At 41.1% G+C, this 23501-nt stretch overlaps 1 protein-coding gene across 1 annotated transcript in view; it reads right to left on the reverse strand.

The window, feature by feature from the left end:
• The window catches only part of oafa (OAF homolog a (Drosophila)), a 48779-nt gene extending 25798 nt beyond the window's left edge, over nt 1-22981 (reverse strand). The window contains exons 1-2 of the mRNA XM_034168728.1: nt 22934-22981; nt 9345-9836 (exon numbers count right to left, since the gene is read on the reverse strand). Coding sequence (XP_034024619.1) covers nt 9345-9836; nt 22934-22981 — 540 coding nt within the window. The remainder of the gene's footprint in view (nt 1-9344; nt 9837-22933) is intronic.
• Between the last annotated feature and the right edge of the window lie 520 nt (nt 22982-23501).

The raw sequence follows: 23501 nt of genomic DNA on the forward strand, positions 1-23501 counted from the left end.
CTTCAGGGACAATTCGATCGCGCGCTCACATAAGAAAAGAAAAAAAAAAAAAAAAAACCTCCGCTCCCCCTGTTGTCGGGCTGCTGCTTGCTCCAAAAACTTTGTCATAATTGTGTTTAGAGACCAGTCACCATTTGTTTTATTATACATCTGTGTAGTTAATTAATAAAATAATCTTCACGGACAATTCGCTCGCGCGCGCACGTAAAAAGGAAGAAAAAAAAACCCTCTGCTGCTTGCTGTGGGGCTGCTGCTCGCTCCAAAAACTCTGTCATAATTGTGAAATAAAGGACAAAAGGGACATAAGTCCTGCTCACAGGCTGGCTACCAGAGACAGGACATGTTCACATCCCACTCAGTCACACTCCAGACACCTCCACGTCACTACATATTCAGTCCCTGATTGGTCATCGCGGCGCGACAAGATGAAAAAGTTCAGATTTTTCAACTTGGGGAGGAGGGCAACGTGACGTGACGCAATATTGCGCCACAAACGTGCCAATCGCTCAAAATCGCTTCACTCGCGTGTCTTCATTCGCGTCGCGCCTGGTGTGAACGTGGCATTATGCTCATGCTGCATGTCTTCTTTTTTCTGGAAGGGTTACAGTGCCACATACAGGCCTGGTAAATACATGACCGTAAACCTGAATGTTCAAATTAATCCAAAAGATTAAGTAGTGTAAATTCAAAGTTTTAAGAAAACGTTCTACTTACTTAAATATTTCAAGTTTGTGTAACATGATCTTCATTTTTGAGTAAATTAAACTCAGAAATGTTGATTGAATTGAACTAATTGTATATTAAGTAAACAAAACTTCAAAGCATAACATTAGCACAACTTAAAAGAATTAAGTAATTATACATGAAAATATTTGTGTTGACTTAACGAACCCTTTAGAAGGGGTGGTGGCTAAGTGGTTAGTGCGCTTGGTTTTGGTGCAATACGTTCCCGGTTCAAACCCCACCTCTGCCACATTCCTCCATGTAAGGTGGAGTTATGTAAGGAAGAGCATCCGGCATAAAGCATGCAGATGCACCTCAGATGTGCTGTGGCGACCCCGAGTGAAAAACAAGGGAGCAGCTGAAGACTTACTTCTACTTAATGAACACTTTATTTTGTTTTGTTTTTGGTGCACTGCTGTTTGCATGTTTGTGTTTTGAAATTTTAGTCCAGTGATTAATTTATACTTCGTATTTGTTATCATGCACTCAAAAAACTGATTCACTGGATTAGATTTCCATCTAATAAATATATGTAATCCCAACTAAATTAAATTAAATTATCTTGCATGGATGTACTAAATTAAATTAAATTATCTTGCATGGATGTGCTTTTTAGAGTTGTGGCTACATATATTTATTAGATGGAAATCCTGCCCATAACAGAATTGAGTTCATCCAATGAGTCATTTTTTTTTTTTTAATGTGGCTATATGAGGTCTGTTAGAAAAGTGTCCGACCTTTTTATTTTGTTCAAAAACCATATGGATTTGAATCACGTGTGATTGCATCAGCCAAGCTTGAACCTTCGTGTGCATGCGTGAGTTTTTTTTACAACTGTCGGTTGCGTCATTCACCTGTGAGCAGGCTTTGTGTGAGCAGTGGTCCACCCCTCTCGTCGGATTTTTATTGCGAATAAATGTCTGAACGACTTGGAGCTTTGCTGCATCAAATTTTTCCAGAAACTGTGAGAGACATCCAGGTGGACACCATTCGGAAAATTCAGATGGCTTTCAGGGACGATTTTATGGGGATTACACAGATTAAGGAGTGCTCCAGCTGGTTTAAAGACCACCCACAGCTGCTGAGAGAGTACGTTTTCGGCACATTCCACTGTTACAGGAGTTTTTTTCATGGAAAGAGAAGCGGAGGGATGCGCCACGGAACCGCTCATGGCGCGGCACAAAACCACCTCCGTGTTGGTCTCACAGGACGGCTTTGAGATGGCTTTCAGACGGCTGTCGGTGGTTTTTCAGTCGTGTGACTATCCGAGAAATTGTGGATGAGCCTGGACATGCCAGAACATGTCCTGAAAAAGTACTGATGTCCACGTCTCCTGCCATTTTTGTGTAAGTCAGACGACGTCCCGGATCAACAAAGCCTTCACGTTGGAAATGATCTGGTTGATTCAGCCTGTCGATCGGCGCTCGGAGTGCGCCGCACTCTCAGCAGCTGTGGGCGGTCTTTAAACTGGCTGGAGCACTCCTTAATCTGTGTAATCCCCATAAAATCGTCCCTGAAAGCCATCTGAATTTTCCGAATGGTGTCCACCTGGAGGTCTCTCACAGTTTCTGGAAACATTTGATGCAGCAAAGCTCCAAATCGTTCAGACATTTTATTCGCAATAAAAATCCGACGAGAGGGGTGGACCACTGCTCACACAAAGCCTGCTCACAGGCAAATGACGCAACCGACAGGCGTGAAAAAACTCACGCATGCGCACGAAGGTTCAAGCTTGGCTGATGCAATCACACGTGATTCAAATCCATATGGTTTTTGAAAAAAATAAAAAGGTCAGATACTTTTCTAAAAGACCTCGTATGTATATTTTTATATACATTGGTGTACATTTTTATTTTTTTGGTTAAAGGGGTGGGCATTTATAAGCTTTTGCTTCTGCCTACACCCTTTGGGGCACATGGGTGCATTGTTGGATTGTTTTCTTTGTGAGTTTTCTTTGTTATTTTAGGTCTGTGTGCCGAATAAATTCATTCATTCATTCTTTAATTTAACTGTAATAATGAGGTACAAGTAACATACAGTCAAAAGTTTTAAGTTCTAGGAACATTTGGCTTTAAAGTTTATGGACTCAAAAATCTTATGGCAATTGATTGCCTCAATATTTCTGAGTTCTGATAACTTGTGGTTGGCAATGCGAGTTTACAGTTGTTTTCAATGGTTTCATGTGTACACAGATATTTTTTGAAACTGCCATGTTTACGGAATGCTTTCTCAAAGCGAAAAAGAAAAAGATCGTATAGGGCAAGTTCCATTTCAGTGTGGACAAGGCATGAATGGGGTAATGGCCATCAGCTCTGTCAACATGTTGCGTCCAGAACAGACTACAGACAGACTGGGGTTCAACTCCTGTTTAATTTAAACATAATTCTGATCAGTCCAAATATGGTCTGATTGGACCAGATAATCTTTGACATGGAAAAAGGACGCCTGATCCGCGATTAAAATTTTCTGACCCTATCTTTGAGACCAAGTTGTGGTATTGAAGAGAACATCAGTTTGGGGCATCCAACAACATTACTTTTCTTTTTTTTTTAAGTGACAGCATTTATAAACAGGAAACACAAACTTAAGCAAGTGGAAAGTGGTGTGCTAGCTTGATCAGTTACGTGCAAGTACCTCCGAGAACAAGAAAATTGAAGCTTCAAAAGAAAACCTGTACAAGTCCCATCCCCCCTTTCACTGTATACTTTATCCCAACTCTGCACTGCCTAACGTCGCTGTTCAAACACTCGTCTTCCCACAAACACTCATCTGGACGGTATATTCACGACAGCAGCTGGAAGCGACAGGTCGTCCAACTTTCCATAAATCTTGGCTGCACTGCCGCAAAAACTGGATAAAAACCACATGCAGAGGAAAAAGGAGCAGGAAGATGTGAGCTACAATGACAGAAAGACAAAGAACGTGGGGGGAGACCAACCTCCAACTGGAACAGATAAATCAGCCACAGGAAAAGTAAAGTCATCTAAGAGGTCCTATTGGTTTTATTGGGGTAAACCAAACCATATGTGCACATCAGCATGCACAACAACATGGCGCGCCTCCAAAGCCAAGCGTATATTTCTTTCAATCGGCATGTCGGGGGGGGGGGGGGCATGGCTGTTTCTCTTTCAACTCTAAATTAGCTGTTTTGGTTCATGTACTGGACATGTGGATCACAAAGGTCAGACGTGCCCTCTTAATCCTGGTAAATCTCCCCCTTCACATCTCGCCAACCTGTCAGCTCCGGTGTGACAGCATCCCTCACAAACACATGCCTTTGCACTGTGCGCCCCCACCACCTCCGCCTTTACGTCACACCACTTGCAGTTTTCCTTCCAGGACTGACACATGTATTTGTGGGAAGTAATTGTCAAATGGGAAAGAGTGTCATCTTTCAAAAAACACTTGTCAGGAAGGGATATTTGAGTGGCTCAGCTACTTTTAGAAGAATGCTAAATATGGCCATTGATGGTTTCCTCCAGTCTGAATGCAGGAGAGCAGGGGGTTTAGGCCCATGGGGTCTGTGGGCATCCACATCTAAGTATCAGCAGCTGTCTCGACCTCTGGAAGGCTCACTGAGCTGGAAAAAGATAAATAAAATAAGTTCTACTTAGGTTTATGTGAATTACAGAATATGCCCAAGAGGTTTCTGGCTTCTGGCCAAGATTTTAATACGTATCAAATATGAGATCCAGTGTCCATACCTAGCAGTAACCATTTAGCTTGTGCCAAAAAGACACTGTGGTTTTCCAACTAGATCTTAAAATTCAACCATGAACAAGTAGTAGATTTTAGGATGATGTCTTGAGATCCCCACCCAAGAAAAAATAAGTAGACGAGAAGACCATATAGTCAATAAATCAAGCAAGATAAGAAGTCGAAGAAGTAGTCCTTTAGGCTCTGAGGCCCATTGGTACTGGGGTTTATACTTGGGAAAAACACAGTGTAGCTACCCCAGCCAAGGCTGATACCCATTTACAGCTGGGTGGACTAGAACAATGTAGAAGGGTCTTGTCCAAAAACAGACAGATAGTGTGACCGGGAATCAAACAGAGGTTTACATATTGGGCATCCAACTCCTATCCCATTGACTTATCTCCTGTATATGAAGAAATACATCGATATAACCAAAAATGTCTTTTGTTGAAAGATTTGGATTTGTTTAGAGTTGCAACTAATCATTCTTGATGAATCTGTCAACTGCATGTACAGAGTTAGACTGATGTTTATCCAACACCTGTGTAGAAAATCTGTTCTGACAAAAAGGAGTACTTTGTTCCAGTGTTTGAATCAAACAAGTACAAATTTGTAGTTTAAAGACATCAAACTTTAATTTCTCAGCATCGCTGACATGTGGGTGGGCTACATGGATGACGCCATTGCACTTCACAAGGTTACAACTTGGTACAACGCTTTCTTCCGGGATCATGAGGATCCTCCTCACACAGACAAAAGATGAAAATCTAAATAATTGCATAAAAAACTGACAAATGGCGCAAATAATTCATATTTGTGAATAATACACATGCCACACTTGTGGAAAAGGGGGACAAAATGCTTAACACCAAATCCCATTATAACATAATATTCTTTATGTGAGCTTATGAAATGCCTTAGAACTGTTTAAAAAATGCTTTCAGGTTTCTCAGAATCCAAGGTCACATCTACAAATGACCTTCTGGATTTGTCAAAGTCTAAAACCCAAAGGCATTTAAAGTCTCATAGAGCAGAGATAAGGAGTAATTGATAAATGAACCATTTATTTTTGCTCACCAGCTTTTCCCCCCAATACTTAAGCAGTTTTGGAGCACACTGTCTTGCTCATGGACACTTAAAAGGCAGATATTTTCTTGCCGGATGCAGGAGGGTTCACAGCCCGCAGAGGAGCTGTGATCTAAAGCGGTTCTGTTTGGCTCATCACACCCAATGAACAGTGTCAAACTAACACCATCTTACAGCCAACAAGCAGCATTTTGTTCAAAAACTGTTTCGTAGTTGTCAACAGGCTTCCGTTCAAAATACTTATGAAGTTTGTCTGTTTTCATCCATTGCGGTGTTTTCGCAGCAATTAAAAACGGCGCCGTTAAATGTGTCAAACATATGTCGCAATAGAGCCTTAAAAAGTGGTGTAAAAAATGTAGCTTAGATGCACAAAACATGTCAAATACATGATCACGGTTGGGCGAATAAGATAAGACATTATATTTATCTGCCCAACGGTTGGGCGTATAGCCTTTGCCTTAAAATAACTGGTGAAAATTTATGTGGCAATAAAAACTGGCAAGTCAGAAAAACATCCAGTTTGCCCAAACTTTCAAGACATACAAAATGATGTTCCTACATCAATAAGACTTTACTCCACCCCTCGTGGTTCTGACCAGTAGGTTTACACTCAAATATCTGCAAGCTGTGTTGACGTCACAACATAAAAACAGCGCGCGGCATTATGCAACACAAATATTTACAAATGTTTGGTGTCACTAGACTAAAATCACATGCTTTGTTTCAAAGGCTACAAAGCTAACCATGACCTACGCCACATTAGCTGTTCTCACTCCAGATTGTTTTTTTTTTTTTAAAAAACACCATTGACAGCTACGTCCATCTGAAGATTGACACTGCCCAAAGCAATCAGTATTTTCAAAGGTGACTTTTTGAGTTTGTTTTGCAGTTGTGGAAAGATCATCAGCGCGTCATTTGTTTCTTGTCTGTTTTGAGCGCACTAGCTACCTTTGCAGTTAAGACTCAACAAAGGTCGGCAAAATTCTGAAGAACTTCAAGTAAATTACAGCACTTGAAACACTGTGTTTATGCTCAAAAATATGTTTTACAGTCACAAGAATTCCTCACTTATCTGCGAAAATCGCAGTTTGTGTGAGATGGGTGTCCTGCTAAAATTACAGCGATTGATAAAATGGACCTGTGTGGCACAGGTGCTGGATAAAGTATTTTAGTTAGATTTTAGCCAAAGCTCTATTGCAGGGGTGGCCAAGTTCGGTTCTCGAAAGCCACATTCCTGACACTCTTATTTGTCTCCCTGCTCCAACAAACCTGAATCCAATAAAAGACTCGTTAGCAGACTTTTAATGAGTCTTTCATTGGATTCAGGTGTGTTGGAGCAGGGAGACAACTAAGAGTGTCAAGTATGTGGCTCTCGAGGACCGAACTTGGCCACCCCTGCTCTATTGCGACCTCATCTCAAATGGCCACACATAGATGACATCATGAAAGATGACTGGTTGAAATTCTCCACAACTTTGACACGAGTCCCTCATATCAAATGCAACAACTGTGTTCGGATGCCCATCTCTCACAGACTTGGATATCTGCAGATCTTTGAGGAATTCTCACATTTGGCTTTACCACAAAAATGTGAACATATCTTTAGTCTTGGTAATAACGGCTGTCCACAGTGGTCCCCCTGGAGGGATGTTTGTTTGCATTTTGAAATATCGCGACACTTTGAGTGTGTGATTTCGTCGGAGATCCACAAGGGACACTTTCTAGTTTGCTCGAAGAACTGTTGTAATCTTTGTGTGGGAATCTATAATATGATCTCTCGATCCCAAGCACCTTATCCTTCCCACATGAATTACTGCACAATGGAGCATCACAAAAACTATCTGTATGAACCAATTTCCTTCTTTTCAGACCAGTTCATTTTGGTGAATCAGTCAAAAAACGCGCACCTTGTATGCCCACTCTTGCTCTCATTTATGGAAATGCCAAACCTCTGGATTTTTTTCTTTTTTTTGGGGGGGGGGGGGGGGGGGGTTCTTTTGTGTTTTGTTTGGTCAGATGGATTGAGCTCAGTTGTTTTTTGCAATTCAATGATTTTTTCAGTTCAATGATTTTCTGAAACTCTGTTGGTATAATATTTCTGAAATTTAGTGCAAACAATCCTTAGGGGATTGTCAGGCCATGGTAAGTCAGGCTTTCTGACTGAATCCCCATGGGACCCCCTCAGAAAGGTAAACAATTTTGGGCAAACACTTAGGGAATAACCCCGTTGTGCCTGATGATTTGCGGACGTTCATGCTGGTTATACGGTCGCAAAGTGAGTTTTAAAATGGATATTTGTGACCATAATCTAGCATGAACGTCCGCAAATCAGACACAAGGTGGTTGTTCCCATTCTAATCCAATTCCATCATTTGCACGGTTTATTTTTCTGTAGGTAATACGGTCGGCAAGGTTTACCGTCGAGGCAGTGTTGCTCCAACAGTGGTCAGGTGTGGAGTAATCCATCAAATGTGAAATAGTAATTCTGTATCAGAATCCACATCAATATCACCCATTTCTGCATAGTCGCCACAACACGACTTTCTCTCGCTCTGAGCTGACACCGCTATTATTGACATCTACGTAGCAGCGCGCACCATCAGGGCGCGGAGTAATACCTCCAAATGTAAAACAGTCGAATATTTTGCCACCCTACGCCTGATATTATACGGTCTGAAATCTCACACGACTAACCAAACAGATTTGCAGAAAAAATGGAATTGGATTAGAAATACAAATAAGTTCCTTGCAGCCAGTCTGCTCTGTGTGAGCCTGATCCCGTCAGAGCCCAGAAGCTAAGCAGTGTGGGTCCTGGTTAGTACTTGGACAGGAGACCTCTTTGGAACTCCAGGAACTGTGTGTGTTTCTCCAGGTGGAACTGGAGTTGCATCAGGAAGGGCATCTGGCATAAAACTTGCGCCAAATACCAATGTGGATATGGCTGTATCCGCTGTGATGACCCCCAACAAACGGGAACAACAGAAAGGACAACAACATACAAATAAGTTACTTAATGCCACTTTTCCCGTATTTGGTCAAAATTACTCTTACTTTGTCCAAAGAACTTCAGGGTCTCTTGACTGTATTCTTCTTGTATGTAAATGTAGAGGAAGAAGATGGAAGGACAGGGTTTTTTTTTTGTAGTTTTACACACACACACACACACACACACACACACACACACACACACACACACACACACACACACACACACACACACACACACACACACAAACACTTTGTTATGGGAACTGAACCTACAAAACTTGGTTTAAACAGGAAACAGATTATATAATTACTTCAATTTTTTTTTTACAATTTGCTATTCTTATTTAAACATCCAAGTTTTGTAGGTCTGTTTTGCTCCTGCAAAAAAGACTTCCAGAAGTGTGCAAATTCTAACCCCTAAGCCTTTGAAGATAAAATAAGTTGTGATGCACAAAATCAATCAATCACCACTTCTCCCCAGTTTGCAAAATACATGGAGAACATATGTTATATAAATTATGTGGTCTTGTCTGAGATGTGAAGTCTTTCTTAAAATCTTTTCAAATCTTGCCTTTTTTAAAATCACTAATAGACAGAATCTGGAGAAATAACGTGGTTATTGGTTATTCTTTAAAAAAAAATCAAAGAGTTGTTATTCCTTCTCAAATTGGAGACCCTTTGCAGGGATTTTAGGGACCCCTGAGTGGTCCCCAACCTGCACTTTGGGAACCATTGCAGCAAAAGACAGACAACTGCTGGTGCAAATTAAAAGCCGGGCAGTAAATGGACTTAAGTCTTCCTGACAACGTTTTAAATAAAGGAGGGTGATTTATTTTTTTAAAGGATCTCACCTGTTTGAAGTCAGCCAAAAATGTGATGAGGGTTCCATCCCCCTGCTTAAACTCGAGTGATATGGAGTCTCTGTCAGTGTCCGCCTCCAGAACTTCCTCAGTAACCAGTCTGTCTGAGAGCCGGACTCGAACCCGCAGCTCGGAACCGTTCAGCCCCAGAGCGAAGAACAGAACCAGGACGCACAGACGGGTCAGTGTTCCGACGGAACCCGCAAACATCGCAAAACTGAACCCGACAGAGGAAAAAAAACAGACCAAATCCCAAAGTCTGCGCTCATATCCACTAATTATCTTGTTGGATTTGAGAAAGTTTCGTCCTTCATAGTGGAACTGGCACCACGGTTCCTCCTGCAGACCTTCACGAGAACGATCAGTAAAAATCAAAGCGTCAGTCTGCTGAATCACACGTTCCGGCGGCGGCACGCTGCTCCTCACTCCGCTTTGTGTTGATAGTCTTCTTCTTCTTCTGCTGCTTCTGCTTCTTTTTACTTTCTATCCGTCCGTCGGCATCCTGCTGCTCGCTCGGCCTCCAAACTTTGTACTGTGTGTGTGAGAGAGAAGCCTGTGAGAACTCTGCCCATCCCCCTAAGGGCCCCACGTGATCCTCCTCACCCCGACAATCACAGCCAAGGTGTTCTGTGACGTCACAGCTCTTATGACGTAGTGATGAATAAAGTGTTGGGCAAGGAAGTGGTGATTAATTTCGCTTGCAAGCAAGAAAACTACATTAGAGGGGTGGGGTGGAGGAGGGTCACATTTTACTAATTTCTCTGAGAAACTGACCTTTTGCCAGTCAAATGACGGCCTGAATTAACTCATTTTTAACAAAGCACCAATCTCTGGACTGGTGCTGAAAGATGCAGTCAGGGAGTGCCAAAGCTGCAGTTCCTCAAATGGCCACTTGAGGCTGGTTCCAAAAGTGAGTCAAACCCAAGCGGTATGGTTCTGTGATGTCAGATGAAGTCCAACCCGAAGAAGAAATAGTTGCAGTTCCTTGACTGGCCACTGGAAGCTGGCTCCAAAAGCGAGCACTTTCCCATAGAAGCCCATGTTAAAATGTCCGACTTTAGAGTTGAAACTAGATGCACTCAGAGAGTGCAAACCTCCGCCAAGGCCGTGGAGTTACTGACACCATAACATCTACACGCCGTGGAATCATTGAACCTAAAAGATTCTATAACAATGATGTTTGCTCAGTAGTAAAAAAAAGTTTCATTTGCTGTGACTGGATAGCATGTATCCTTAGCTCTTGGCATCACAGTTTATTGCAACTTGCACCTTTCCCAGAAGCTACTGTCATCTGAGCACTGATATTGATATTGCATGTGCTTATAGACAAAAACAAATAAGAGACAAAATTCAATTTACTATTCAACTAAACTGCAAATATATGAATTTTTTAACATTTATGAAACACTTCTCTAAACAAGGCCATAGGGTCACTGACCCTAAAGAGATTGCCTCCTTGGCACAGTGATCTATTTCTTTTTGTCTCTTTCTCTAAAATTGTATATAATAATCATTAGATTATTAATATATAAACAAAAATAAATGTAAGAAATATTACAATTTGAAAACAAATGCACCCGAACGTGATGACAGCTGCAACTGCTTAATGCTAACTTTTAACAGTGAAAATGCCATAGACATGCTAACGCGTGATCCGGATCACTACTAAAATTTAATCACTTGTTCCTCTTGTCATTTCCAACCACTCCACAACATTTTATCAAAATCCGTTCAAAAGTGTTTGAGTTATCCTGCTGACAAACAGACAAACAAACAAACAAATGCAACCAAAAACATAACTTCCTTGGCGGAGGTAATAAACATGTTTACAGTCTGGCACAAAAAAAGGCAATCTAAACGGTCTCCCCTCCATGACAAATGTATAGATGGTGAATTTTTTCAAACTTCTTTGTTGAAGACTTTTTAATCCACTGTGTTATGCATAATTAGGGGCGTGGTCACTTTGAATAACAGCGGCTGAGCCCAACAACTCAGATGTGGCTATCACCTGTTGTTGAGGTCTGTGTGTAGTTTTGAACATCCATCCATCCATTTTCTTCCGCTTTATCCGGAGTCGGGTCACGGGAACATTTTATTCCAAATACCTGGACGATTGCTATCTAGTGAAAGGTCCTAATGGATCATTTAAGGTGTCCCTGCTACAATATTCACATTGAGTGAAACTCTTGTCTTGGTCCCAGAACCCGTGTTTTATGCTAATGACGTTTGCACTTTTAGCAGCTATCATTAGCCTCATCCTTTAGGTCCATTTAATGCATGATTACTGAGAAAATAATGGGCTCATACTTTTTCATACCAGTACGAAAGCAAATCATTATGAGAACCACCGCGCAGTCCCCAAAAATATGATTTAATAAGCACTCAAACAGGCTGTAAACATGCTTTAATCAGCATATTTACAGCCTGGTACAAAAACTGTTTTGCTGTCTACACCAGTAGTTTCCACATTTACAACTGTATGAGGTGTGAATTTATAACTCATCAGTTATTCACCTATTTTAAGCCATAAAGTTAGGAACAATTAGTGGTGTGGTCACTTTGACTGACAGTGTACCAGGTCCAGGCAGCTAACCGGTAGCTGCTAGCAGTGTTTGTCCTTTCTGAGCATTGTTACAAATACCTGAAATAATTTTGGCTTGCTATCTGGTTAATTGTGCACACCATGAAGGATGTCTATGCACCAGCATTTATGTTGAGTAAAATTTTTGTATTATTTATCTGGATATTAACACTGTTAACATTAATTAGCAGGTATCAATAGTTAGGTAACGTAGCCACATTGATAGTGGCACCATTATTAAAACTATATGCCAGTCATAATTTTTAAAACTTGCACCCAAGCTAACCATTATTAGAGCCATCGCCCAACTCTGCAAAAATGTGCACTAATCAATCACCCAAACCCAGTTTATCTAAATGGTAAATGGACTGCATTTATATAGTGCTTTCCCATCTGCATCAGACGCTCAAAGCGCTTTACAATTATGCCTCACATTCACCCCGATGTCAGGGTGCTGCCATGCAAGGCGCTCACTACACACCGGGAGCAATGGGGGATTAATGTCTAGTTGGTTAGCCTTAGCTAGCTTGGTCACTAAGAGCTAGGCGGTCGTGTTTGGGCTTCACTCATCTCACCCAAGTCGAAAGTTGCTTATTTGGCACAGACTCAGTTTTGTATCAGAAAACTATGTTTGACTTTTGTGATGTTACAAAGAGAAATGACAGAAAAGTAACATTCCAGGTAAGTTTCTAAAGCTTTCATGTTCTTAATGTGTGTTAGACGACCCACATCTATATACATAAAGGGCTATGTCTGTCTGTCTGTCCGGGATAAACTCCCAAACTATAATATGTAGCCCTAAAAACTATATATATTCTGAATCCTCATGGGAACAAACTGGTACCATTTTTTAAAAAGTTGAACTGAAAATTACCCCCACAATAGCCATTTATGTAAGACCATACAGTGTTGTACCATGTGCTTTTCATGCTGCCACTTTTGTCTATCTTTCTGTCTGTCCGGGATAAACTCCCAAACTAGTATAATATGTAACCATAAAAACTGCTGAATCCTCATGACATGGGGAACAAATTGGTACCATTTTTTAAAAAGCTGAACTGAAAATTACCCCCAAAATAGCCGGCTGTGGGTATGACCAGGCAGATTCAAATTTCCAGTCCTGTATATGTGTTGGCCATCTCTGTTTATTTAATCCCTTTCTACAGCACACTCAGCAAAACAACAACATGCTTAGGCTGAGGCTGTGAGTATGACCAGGCAGATTCAAATTTCCAGCCCTGTATATGTGTTGGTAATCTTTGTTTATTTAATCCCTTTCTTCAGCTACTTTATGTTCTCAGCTGTTAAGCACTTGACTGTCCTGTACAGCCCAGTTTTCCTTCCTGTCTGAATACATTCATTTTATGTTTGTAAAATTGCAATGTAAAAACAAGAAATACACCACTACCTCAATCTTGATTCATTGATATTTACATTTACTGTTACCTACCTTTTGTGTGTAATTTTGTTATAAATTTGATTGCAAAACAAAGTCTGCATGAAGGACTTCAAATGTGTTTGTCTCTTAACCAAGTATTTCCACTTAGTTTGGTGAGTCCACCTCTTATAGTTCTTCTGAACAAACTTTAGCCCATTAACTATCATATTTATAAGACATCAGCATAACAAAAACAAATGTTGGGCAATTATTTTGATTAAAATGATTGGCATTTGGCTTATGTCTAAAATAGGTTAACCCGGGCAGCGCCGGGTACCCCAGCTAGTTTATTTAAAATATTTGTTTTCTTCTGTTCTTTATGTTACACATCCCAAAATGTAGTCATGCATATTACAGGTCACAGCCAGCTTTTTCATCAGGCTTTGTCAAAACTGGTTGATTAGTTTTTGCCGCAATCCTGCTCATGATCCACCAAGCAGATGTGCTCAAACACAACCCACTTGGCAACAGTAAGAAATTACCTCACTCGTTTGTTCCTCAGGTGTTACTCTGTGCAATCTCTCAAGAGTTTCTTTATTTATGAGCGCAGGTGTGATTTCTGAAATAAATCTATTGAGTGACAGCAGATGGTTGACCCTGTGTCTATCTGTCAGGCGAGAAGGGGAAAAAAGTCACATTTTTATCCTCCTTATGTATGTTATTTACTTTTACGATATCCTCAAGGCAAGGATTGCCAAATATGACACATCTGCCAAACAGAGACAAACATGCCTATCTGAACTGAGATCTGAGTAACGCATCACACAGTGGATCGCCAGCGCGTGCTGCTAAGACAGGGCGATGCCCTCAAAGAGGTGTGACTTTATTATCGCTGCAGGCTGACACTGTATTTTGGGTGGGCTAAGCGCCAGGTTGGTGACCCTAAAATGTGGCAGTACTTGAGTTGTGCTGAGCAGTGGTAGCTCCGGTGAAGGAGAAAACAAACAGAGAAGCCATAAAGCAGAGCAAACATTGGCCTGACAAACCAAACCTGGGCCCCGGAGGGCCCCTGGTACACAAGAGGAACTGAGGTCAGGCAAACAGCCTTTGTGATGAGCATTCAGTCAGACCACATCTCAGTTATTTCACCAAGAAGTGACTATTTCACTTTACTTTACAGTCAGTAAGCATACGAGGGCTGTCAATAAAGTATAGGTCCTTTTTATTTTTTTCAAAAACTATATGGATTTCGGGTTAGGGTTAGGGTTAGGGACGCAGCCAACGCGGTGCGGCGGCACAGGAAAAACACCTCTGTGTTGATAACCATTTGTAAAATCCAGGCGGCTTTTGATGGCTTTCAGTGGAGTGAGTATATGAGAAATTGTTTAACAGCTGGACATGTTCCAACTTGTCCTTAAGGCTTTCAACAGAGGTGTTTTTCCTGTGGCGGAGCGTCGCGGCGGCTGCGTCCCGACGCGCGGACCCGTCCGCACGTCTTTCATTAAAAAAATCTCCTTTAACAGTGGAATATCCGGATAAAATGCTGAAACCGACTTCTTCTGAAACTTCTCTGTTCTCTCACGACGTCCTGGATCAATAGAGCCTGAAATGTGGAGGTTTTCAGCTTGAAACAGGCTGACGACGGCGCCTGAGAGCGCTGAGCAACGTCTCGCACCGTGGGAAGTCCTTAAAGCGACAGAATCACCTCAAAATCTCTCATCAGCCGTTAAAATTTTCACTGAAAACCAGCTTAATTTTTCGAACCGTGTCCACTTCGATGTGTCTCACAGGTTTACAAAAAATTTTGATCAAACAACGCGCCAGTCTCTCAGCAACTTCTCAGACAAAGGAATTCCGACGAGGGGCTGGACGACTCCTCCCACAAGGAGTGCTCACAGGCGAATGACGTCACCGACAGGCGTGGAAAAACTCACGCATGCGCACGAGGGTTCAAGCATGTCTGACGTAAAAACATATGAATGAAATCCATATAGTTTTTGAAAAAAATAAAAAGGACCGTTACTTTATTGACAGCCCTCGTATAAAACGCCCTTAACATTTATCCACAAACAACAATATGGCATGATTAAAAACCTGAGGTGTGCACTGCAGAGCACAATCCTCCCTCAAAGAAAACCAAGGCCCGGTTTCATAAAGCAGTCTAATCTTTAGTCAAATAAACTCACTTACCTGACTAATTTTTTGACGTTAGTCGTTGTACAAAGCGCTTAGTCAGCTAAAGTTTCACGTTACCCAACTAAAGTTTTTAGTCTGATACACAGGAGGCTACTCTTATTTTAGTTGACAAACTTCACATCTTACCTCAAAAACGGCGGCTGTCATGTATCACCACTTGATGGAACACTAAAGAGCATCCCTACATCGCTTGTATTCCCCCAAACGGAGAACTTCCTCCGCTTTTGGCTGCAGGAGACGACGACTGTCATGATGTGTTTGTGACATTTCTCACATTAGCCACCGGGTGTCACTGTTACGCTGAGCAATGTTGTGCGCACAAAAGTGTAGAAGAAGAAACTGAAGAGTGAAACTGCTAGGCTAAGTGCTAAGCATGTCATTCTGCAGTAAGTATGTGTCTGTAAATGTTAATAAAACCAGTTAACTCATTGAGTGTCAGCCATTTTCAAAGGTCAGAACATCTCAGTGCCAGGATTTCTTGAGCATTTGAGTGTTTTGTCAAGACCCATAGAAAATTGAGTTCTATGTCCATGTCAACAACAAACATACCACAAGAAAAAAAAAAAAGAGAAGAAAAGAAATTGGCTCGGGCGCAGGGCGTTACTATCAGAAAAGACGCGTTTTAGAGTCAGTGGCATCGAGTGAGTTAATGAAACAAAGGCTAGATAGTTCATGACAACCACCAACCGAGAAGCACACAAAACTGTCGCGCATTGGTGCTGTCTCATGGCAACAGCATGTGCAAGGCCGTTATGCCTGTGAAAACCGTTGACTAATGTAAAACAGCTAATCACTAAGTTTAGACCTCAATATGAAACAGTGATTAGACAGATAATGTTACTAACCATAGTCAACTAAGTAAGTTTAGCGACCGTCATGATGTGTTTGTGACATTTCTCACATTAGCCACTAGGTGTCATTGTTACACTGAGCAATGTTGTGTGCACAAAAGTGTAGAAGAAGAAACTGAAGAGTGAAACTGCTAGGCTAAGTGCTAAGCATGTCATTCTGCAGTAAGTATGTGTCTGTAAATGTTAATACAGTCAGTTAAAGAAACAAAGGCTAGATAGTTCATGACAACACCCAACCCAGAAGTAAACAAAACTGTTGCGCATTGGTGCCGTCTTGTGGCAACTGCCCGTGCAAGGCCGTTATGCCTGTGAAAACCATTGACTAATGTAAAACGGCTAATCAACAAGTTTAGATGTCAATATGAAACAGTGATTAGACAGATAATGTTGGACTACTAACTGTAGTCGACTAAGTAAGTTTAGCAGACTGAAAGATTAGACTGCTTTACGAAACTGGGCCCAGGATTTTCAACTATATTCATCCAGTCCATATTCCAACCTATGGATGTCTAAGCCATTAAACTAGCCATAACCACCTAACTTTAAATTATCCAGAGCCACACTAAACCACATGTTTTTCCAGACATTAAAAATCTATAACTGTTTTTTTTTTTTCCTAAATTGAGGCAAATGGATTTTTTGATTTCCAAAATTAAATGGGTTCTTCCTTCTCCCTTGCCCCATCCCACCACCAAATTTCATAAAAGTTAGTCATTAAGGTTTTGATTAATACAGGCAACTAACCGACTGGCCAGCCATCATAAGTGAAAACACACACACAACAGTCCAAAGTGCAGTAGTTCAGTCAGCCAACTGAAGTGGCAATAATAAAGTGTACAGAGGGTGTTGATCATTAACTAGCATTTGTATTGTCCCGCACGGAGGGATTCAATGACCTGTACATGGATTACCTTACCTTACCAGTGCCTAACTGTTGTAATCACACTGCACTACATCCATCAAGAGCTAAATCCATTCTAACACTACACTCCTGTCGCAGAAACACAGACAGAAATACACGCAAATTATAGGTAGTTGTAATTGTCTCTAATAGTCAAACTAAAACTGAAGAATCTAACTATCAGAACCCAAACGTTTTAGAGCTGAATGGGGAGTAGTATTTCCACAGTAGTTCTGGGAATTTTGTAGACTCACTTAAACCTGTGCTAATCACAGACAATTTATCATGTCTGCCGAGAATGTCAAAGTTGAGACATGTTTATTGGTTGAACCTGAAACTTGGCAACACTGTGTTATTTACCTGTTTTGTGTGGAGGAAGACGATTTACTCAAGTTGCTAACAATAACAAAATTGGTAAATAGTAAATGGACTGCATTTATATAGCGCTTTTCCATCTGCATCAGACGCTCTCAAAGCGCTTTACAATAATGTCTCACAAGAAAAAACACTTGGACACGGGTTCACAGTGGTTCTAAATAAACAGTTTGATTGTAAAATTGTATCATGTAATTTATTCTGATGTGAAAGTTCAAAAAACTAAAATAACCTTCGCAAAATTTGCATTGATGTTTCTGAGTAGAATGGAGGTAACACAAAGAAGTTAGAATAATGTAAATTAAATAATTTGTCTACCTTTCAACTTAACTTTGTAGAGGACGAAAAAAAAATCAAGCACACCAAACCAAATAACTCAATTCTTTACGAAACTTGAGTTAATCTGACTAGAAAAGTCTCAATGCATTTAGTCAGCAATGGCTGAGTTAGAATTACTTAAAGAGCCATGAAAGTTGCAACCTTTTTTTTTTAAATTAAATAATGCATTTTTTTTTTTAGAGTGCAGCATGAGCATGGACACTGGAGAAGGGGTAGGATTAAATAAATTATACTTCTTCCTACACAGTAAAATCACCTGTGTTAAATTAACACTGACAGTGAACATATGGTCCCCATAATGTACACTGGCCGTGTTAATTTATCACCGTCAGTGTTAGTTTTACACTGCTGATTTTACTGTGTACCCCTTTCAGACATGTTTAAATGGGTATATGTGTAGTATGTGTATTCATATGTGTGTGTATGTATATTATATGTGCTTAGTGTGGATATATAGATAGGGTATAAACATTGGGAAAATATTTGTTTAATTTACTCTTGATTACCTTTAATTTATTTAATTTAATTTGTAAATGTCTATTCACAAAAATGGAAATAGAAAAGGGAAAAAAATCACTTGAAATGGGCTATATGTACAAGTATATGTGTAAACATATGTGTATGTGCATAAATGAAAAGGTACAGGAGTATGCATGGCCCACGCAGAGGGTCGCCCCTTTGAGTCTGGTCTGCTTGAGGTTTCTTCCTCAAATCGTCAGAGGGAGTTTTTCCTTACCACCATCACCTGTGTGCTTGCTCTAGGGGTTGGTAAGGTTAGACCTTACTAGTGGCGGCTTTGTTGTGATTTGGTGCTATATAAATGAAATAAATTAAAATTGAATTGAAAAAGTGTAAAAAAAAGAAAAAACAACAACAAAAAGGAAGCAAAAAAACAAACTGGACACTATACCATCATCTCCCGTAGATGGATGGATGCCAGGAGGATAGGAGTATGTGTATATGTATGTGTATGTATAGATATATTCAAATATATTTGGTGTTAAAGATATGTAGATGTAGGTGTATTTATAATGTTTTGTTCATGTGGGTTTTGACATGTCTGGAATAAATAAATAAATGAACAACACCTGTAAAAGCAATCTGCTGTATTGCATTAGTGCTTCCTGATCATAATGATGAATTATTTCCATTGTTTGTGGAGATTGGGTTTTAGTTTACCTTTGATTTCAGCCATGGTAGCTTAGTGGTTAGCACTGTTGCCTCATAGCAAGGAGGTCATGGGATCGGTTCCTATGTGTGGCCTTTCTGTGTAGAGTTTGCATGTTCTCACGTGTTTGTGGGTTCCCTCCGGGTGCTCCGGCTTCCTCCCACAACTAAAAGACAGGCAGGTTAAGTTGATTGGAAACTTTAAGAAAATTGTCCGTAGATGTGAATGTATTTGTTTGTCTATATTTGTCCCTGCGACAGACTGGCGTTCTATCCAGGGTGTACCCTGCTTCACGCTCTATGACTGATGGGATAGGCTCCAGCCCCCCGCGACCCTTAATTGGAGTAAGCGGTTGAAGATAAGTGAGTGATTTCAGCCACAAGACTAAGCCTGAATCCCAGCCATGTTTGTGTGTGGACATGCAAAAAAAAAAAAAAATGTGTTTGAGGTGGAATTTGAGCCACCCGGGTGCAGCGCCTTCCCCAAAACAGCCTTATACCTTCAAGTAAATCAGACTGGTCCAGTGCTTCTTCACGAGCTGTGTTGTGTAACAAAAACAGCGTGACATCACGAATTGAATTATGGGTTGACTGTCCTCTGCAGGCTTGAAAGCCAACCTCCAGTACCTGTCGTTTTCCCAGGATAACCCCTGTATTTTCCTCTGTGAGTATTTGCTGAACAAAGTTTCCTAAATTAATCAGAAACACTCCAAAAGCAGCTGATTGATGATGTTTCACAGCTGTAGACTTTGTGAGATGGGACAGTCACTGGTGGAGGGCCAAGATCTGTGGTTGGTCTGGAGCTGATCTCTCCTCCAGACAGATGCCTGAACACTGTGTTTATAGAAGGATTGCAGGAGTTGAAATCAAGCTGCCCTCTCGTCCTCTGATGATAATTTCATGTATTTTTTTTTTTTCCCCTGTCTTTTCTTCCCTCTTTTTAACCACCTTGCCTTCAGTGTTTTGGGGCAGTGGCCAGTCACTCACTGAGCTCTCAACTCGAGTCTGACTGAGGAGGTGTCCTCTTACATGGGGGGGTCCAGGGCCACAAAAATCCTTCTGGAGCCCAGGCTCGCATGGAGAGCACCAAAGTCTGGTGTGCAGACAAGAGAAAAGAGAAGAAATGAAGGAAACCAGCAGACAGCAGGTGATATTCTACAGACAATATCATTACTATCCACAATAACAAGTACTGGCTGTCAAAGGGCTTGGAAAGAGGTCAGTTAAAGGTGTTAAAGACAAATGAAAGGAGCTCAGGGCTAAGATACACACACACACACACACACACACACACACACACACACACACACACACACACACACACACACACACACACACACACACACACACACACACACACACACAAATTACTTTTAAGAACAAAATGAAGAATCTGAAACCGGGAACCCGAGGCACTCATGGGAGGGACTTCATGCAATGATGGGAGGCAAAAGACAAGAGGATACTTTTATGGATGCTGCCTCCTTTGCAAATGAACTTAATCAGTTTTTGGATGATTTGAAGACCGAATTTGAAGACATTTGTACCAACATTCCCAAAACAACTCTACACTCCAGCTGTAGAGTTGTAGAAGTTGATACCTGCGTCTCTCAGATTAAGGTCGACAAAGCACCTGGATCTGATGGTTAATCAGGAATTCTCATGCTGTATGAGTGTTAGACTAACCAGGAGTGATGAATAGATGGTAACTGAGGTGGGTTGGGTACTTCATATTAATGTTTTTTCCTTTTACTTAAAATACACGTACGCTTTGTTAAGGCCCAGTCACACGGCACTTAATGAAGGGCAACAAAGCCCTAACAAAACAGGAAATCTGGATTTTCGTTGGCATCGTTTAACCTTCGCTCAGCTTCATTCCTGCAGGGGTCACTTTGTCAGGATTTTTAAACTGTCGAAAAATTTGAACAAATGGAAACAAAAACCTCAATTTCTCCGTATTTCGTTTTGCTGTCATTCTTGACGGTTTCTTATTGTTTGCTTAGTTTTTGTAATGCTAGCCTTTCATTTGTCTTTGTTCAACCAGCTCAATGCATTCACACAGTACAAAAACTGCATTTTGAGAGCTTTTGTGGAGGAGCTGCAGCTCCGTGCCAGCGCCGAGTCCTGGAACACAGAGATGCAGACACACACTGCTCCAGCAGTGGCTCCAGGCGTGTTTCATTTAAAGCCTCGAGATCAACGTCAGCTTCAGTTTTGTTTCATTCTTCTTTTGTCCCTTTTGCGCTCTTGATTTGCAGGCTATTCGGTGATAAAGCTTGTTTCTCCACTTTTTCTCAACAAATTGTGATTTTTTTTTTACTTTTTTCCCCTTCGTTCAGGAAGTGTTGTATGCCATGTGACTGGGCCATTAAGTTAAAATCATTTTTGCCAAATTAATTTAGTTAAGTCAAGTCTGGGAGCGTGCACTGATGCTGCACTTTGACACTACAGAGCTGCATTGGGTTCTGGATGGCAACATCCCAGGCAGACAACCGGTCCATTCCCACATCTCTAACATCACCATCTATCTGCAGCAGCCAGGTGAAATGTAGGCATCCCCGTGGCCTTCTCCAGCTACTGGGGTCCTCAACACTCAGGCACCAACATGCTGGATCATGCACAGATAAAATCACCACATGGCCAAAATGTCAAAGTTGATGTTCCCTCACAATGCAAGTGATACTTCTCATCTTAGTCTCTTAAGGAACCACTCGTTTAATAAAAAGTCATTCCAGTGGTACCCAAGGATCCTCCAAAGAGATCTAGTACCAAAGACATCCAGATGTTTTCTTAGGTCACTGGTTAGTGTCCATGTCCCTCAACAATACACCAAGACAGGCAGCACCAGGACCCTAAACACTTGGACCTTCATTCTCCTTTGCCCACCGACCTCATGACTTCATAAGTTATTCCCAGGCACCTGTCGATCTCAAAGGCTGAGGACCCAGAGACGGGTATGCCAGTGCTGAGGTAAGTCAATGTCTCTACAAGTTTAACACTTTCACCGCAAACAGAATGGTGAGTCCAGGAAGTTGTTAAAAGCCTGAATCAGGACAAGCCAATGACAATTTTGGAGAACCTGTTGACCAAATGAATTAAAGTCAATGTTTCAATTATTCAAGTGTATGAGGTCCCTTTGGAACCTCGTCCCTGCTGCTGGAATGAGTGTGTCAAATGAACAGGTACTTAGTGAGACTTAGATGAGGAGTATCACTTGCATTGTGCACTTCATCATTTTAGCCTTGTGGCACATTTCACTGGGCATGATCCAGCATGTATTGTATTTTCCAGAGGTTAAGTAGCATTTTTTAAACTAGTTTACTGGGAGGTCCTGCAACTTATACTCCAGTGTGACCCATATATAGAAAAATCACACTGTCAGTATTTATCGTAATTATTGTAATAAAAAAGCCGTTCAGCTGCTCCCTTACTTTTCCACTTGGGTCACCACAGCAGATCAGAGGTGGACCTGTATGTTGATTTGGGACAAGTTTTACGACAGATGCTTTTCCTGACTTTTCCAACTTCACATTGTGTGGAGAAACGGGTAAAGGTGGGATTTGAACCAGTAACCTTCTGCATTGAAACCAAGCGCACAACTTACACACCACCCCTGCCCAAAATAATTGTCCAGAAATCAAAGCACCCCTTCGACACACACAACTTCCAATAATAAAATAATAAGTGCCAACAAACAATCAAAAGTACACGACAACAATGTACGCAAATCACAAATTAAAGAGTTGATAATAGAGAAAAAAGGTGCAATTTATACACTGTTAAAGTAGGTACCTCAGTGTTGAGGACTCCAGAGGCTGGAGAAGGCTCGGGGGTGCCCATGTCCCATGTAGCTACAATTGCGTGGTGGGGTGAACCGGTTGACTGCCATAGAATGACAGATGTTCCACAGTGTGGTGAGTGCAGCAACACATGGCACGAACGAACAAATGCTCCCAAACCTGACCATCTTCAGTCTGAAGAAATTAGTAAATTCTTTCAGCTTCTCCCTTTCACTCGGGTTCACCACTGCAGAGCCCACTACACGTTGATTTGGCATGAGTTTTACGCCACTCTGTGACTGCTGGGATAGGCTCCAGCCCCCCCCCCGGTGACCCTTAATTGAGGTAAGCGGTTGAAGATGCGTGAGTGAGTTCATTGAACTTAATAATTTTAAGTACAAAAAATGTATTATTCAAAAAATACTCAAATCAGATTGGCCAACATGGAGTACATTGTTCTTTTTAATTTTATTATTATTACGATTATTAGTATTATTTGATTTTTTTTTAAGTTAAATTAATAAGAATCAGAATCAAATTTATTGCCAAGTAAGTTCTCACATACAAGGAATTTGATCTGG

This window comes from Thalassophryne amazonica, chromosome 4, assembly GCF_902500255.1.
Source record: "Thalassophryne amazonica chromosome 4, fThaAma1.1, whole genome shotgun sequence".
In the NCBI taxonomy this organism is placed as follows: domain Eukaryota; kingdom Metazoa; phylum Chordata; class Actinopteri; order Batrachoidiformes; family Batrachoididae; genus Thalassophryne; species Thalassophryne amazonica.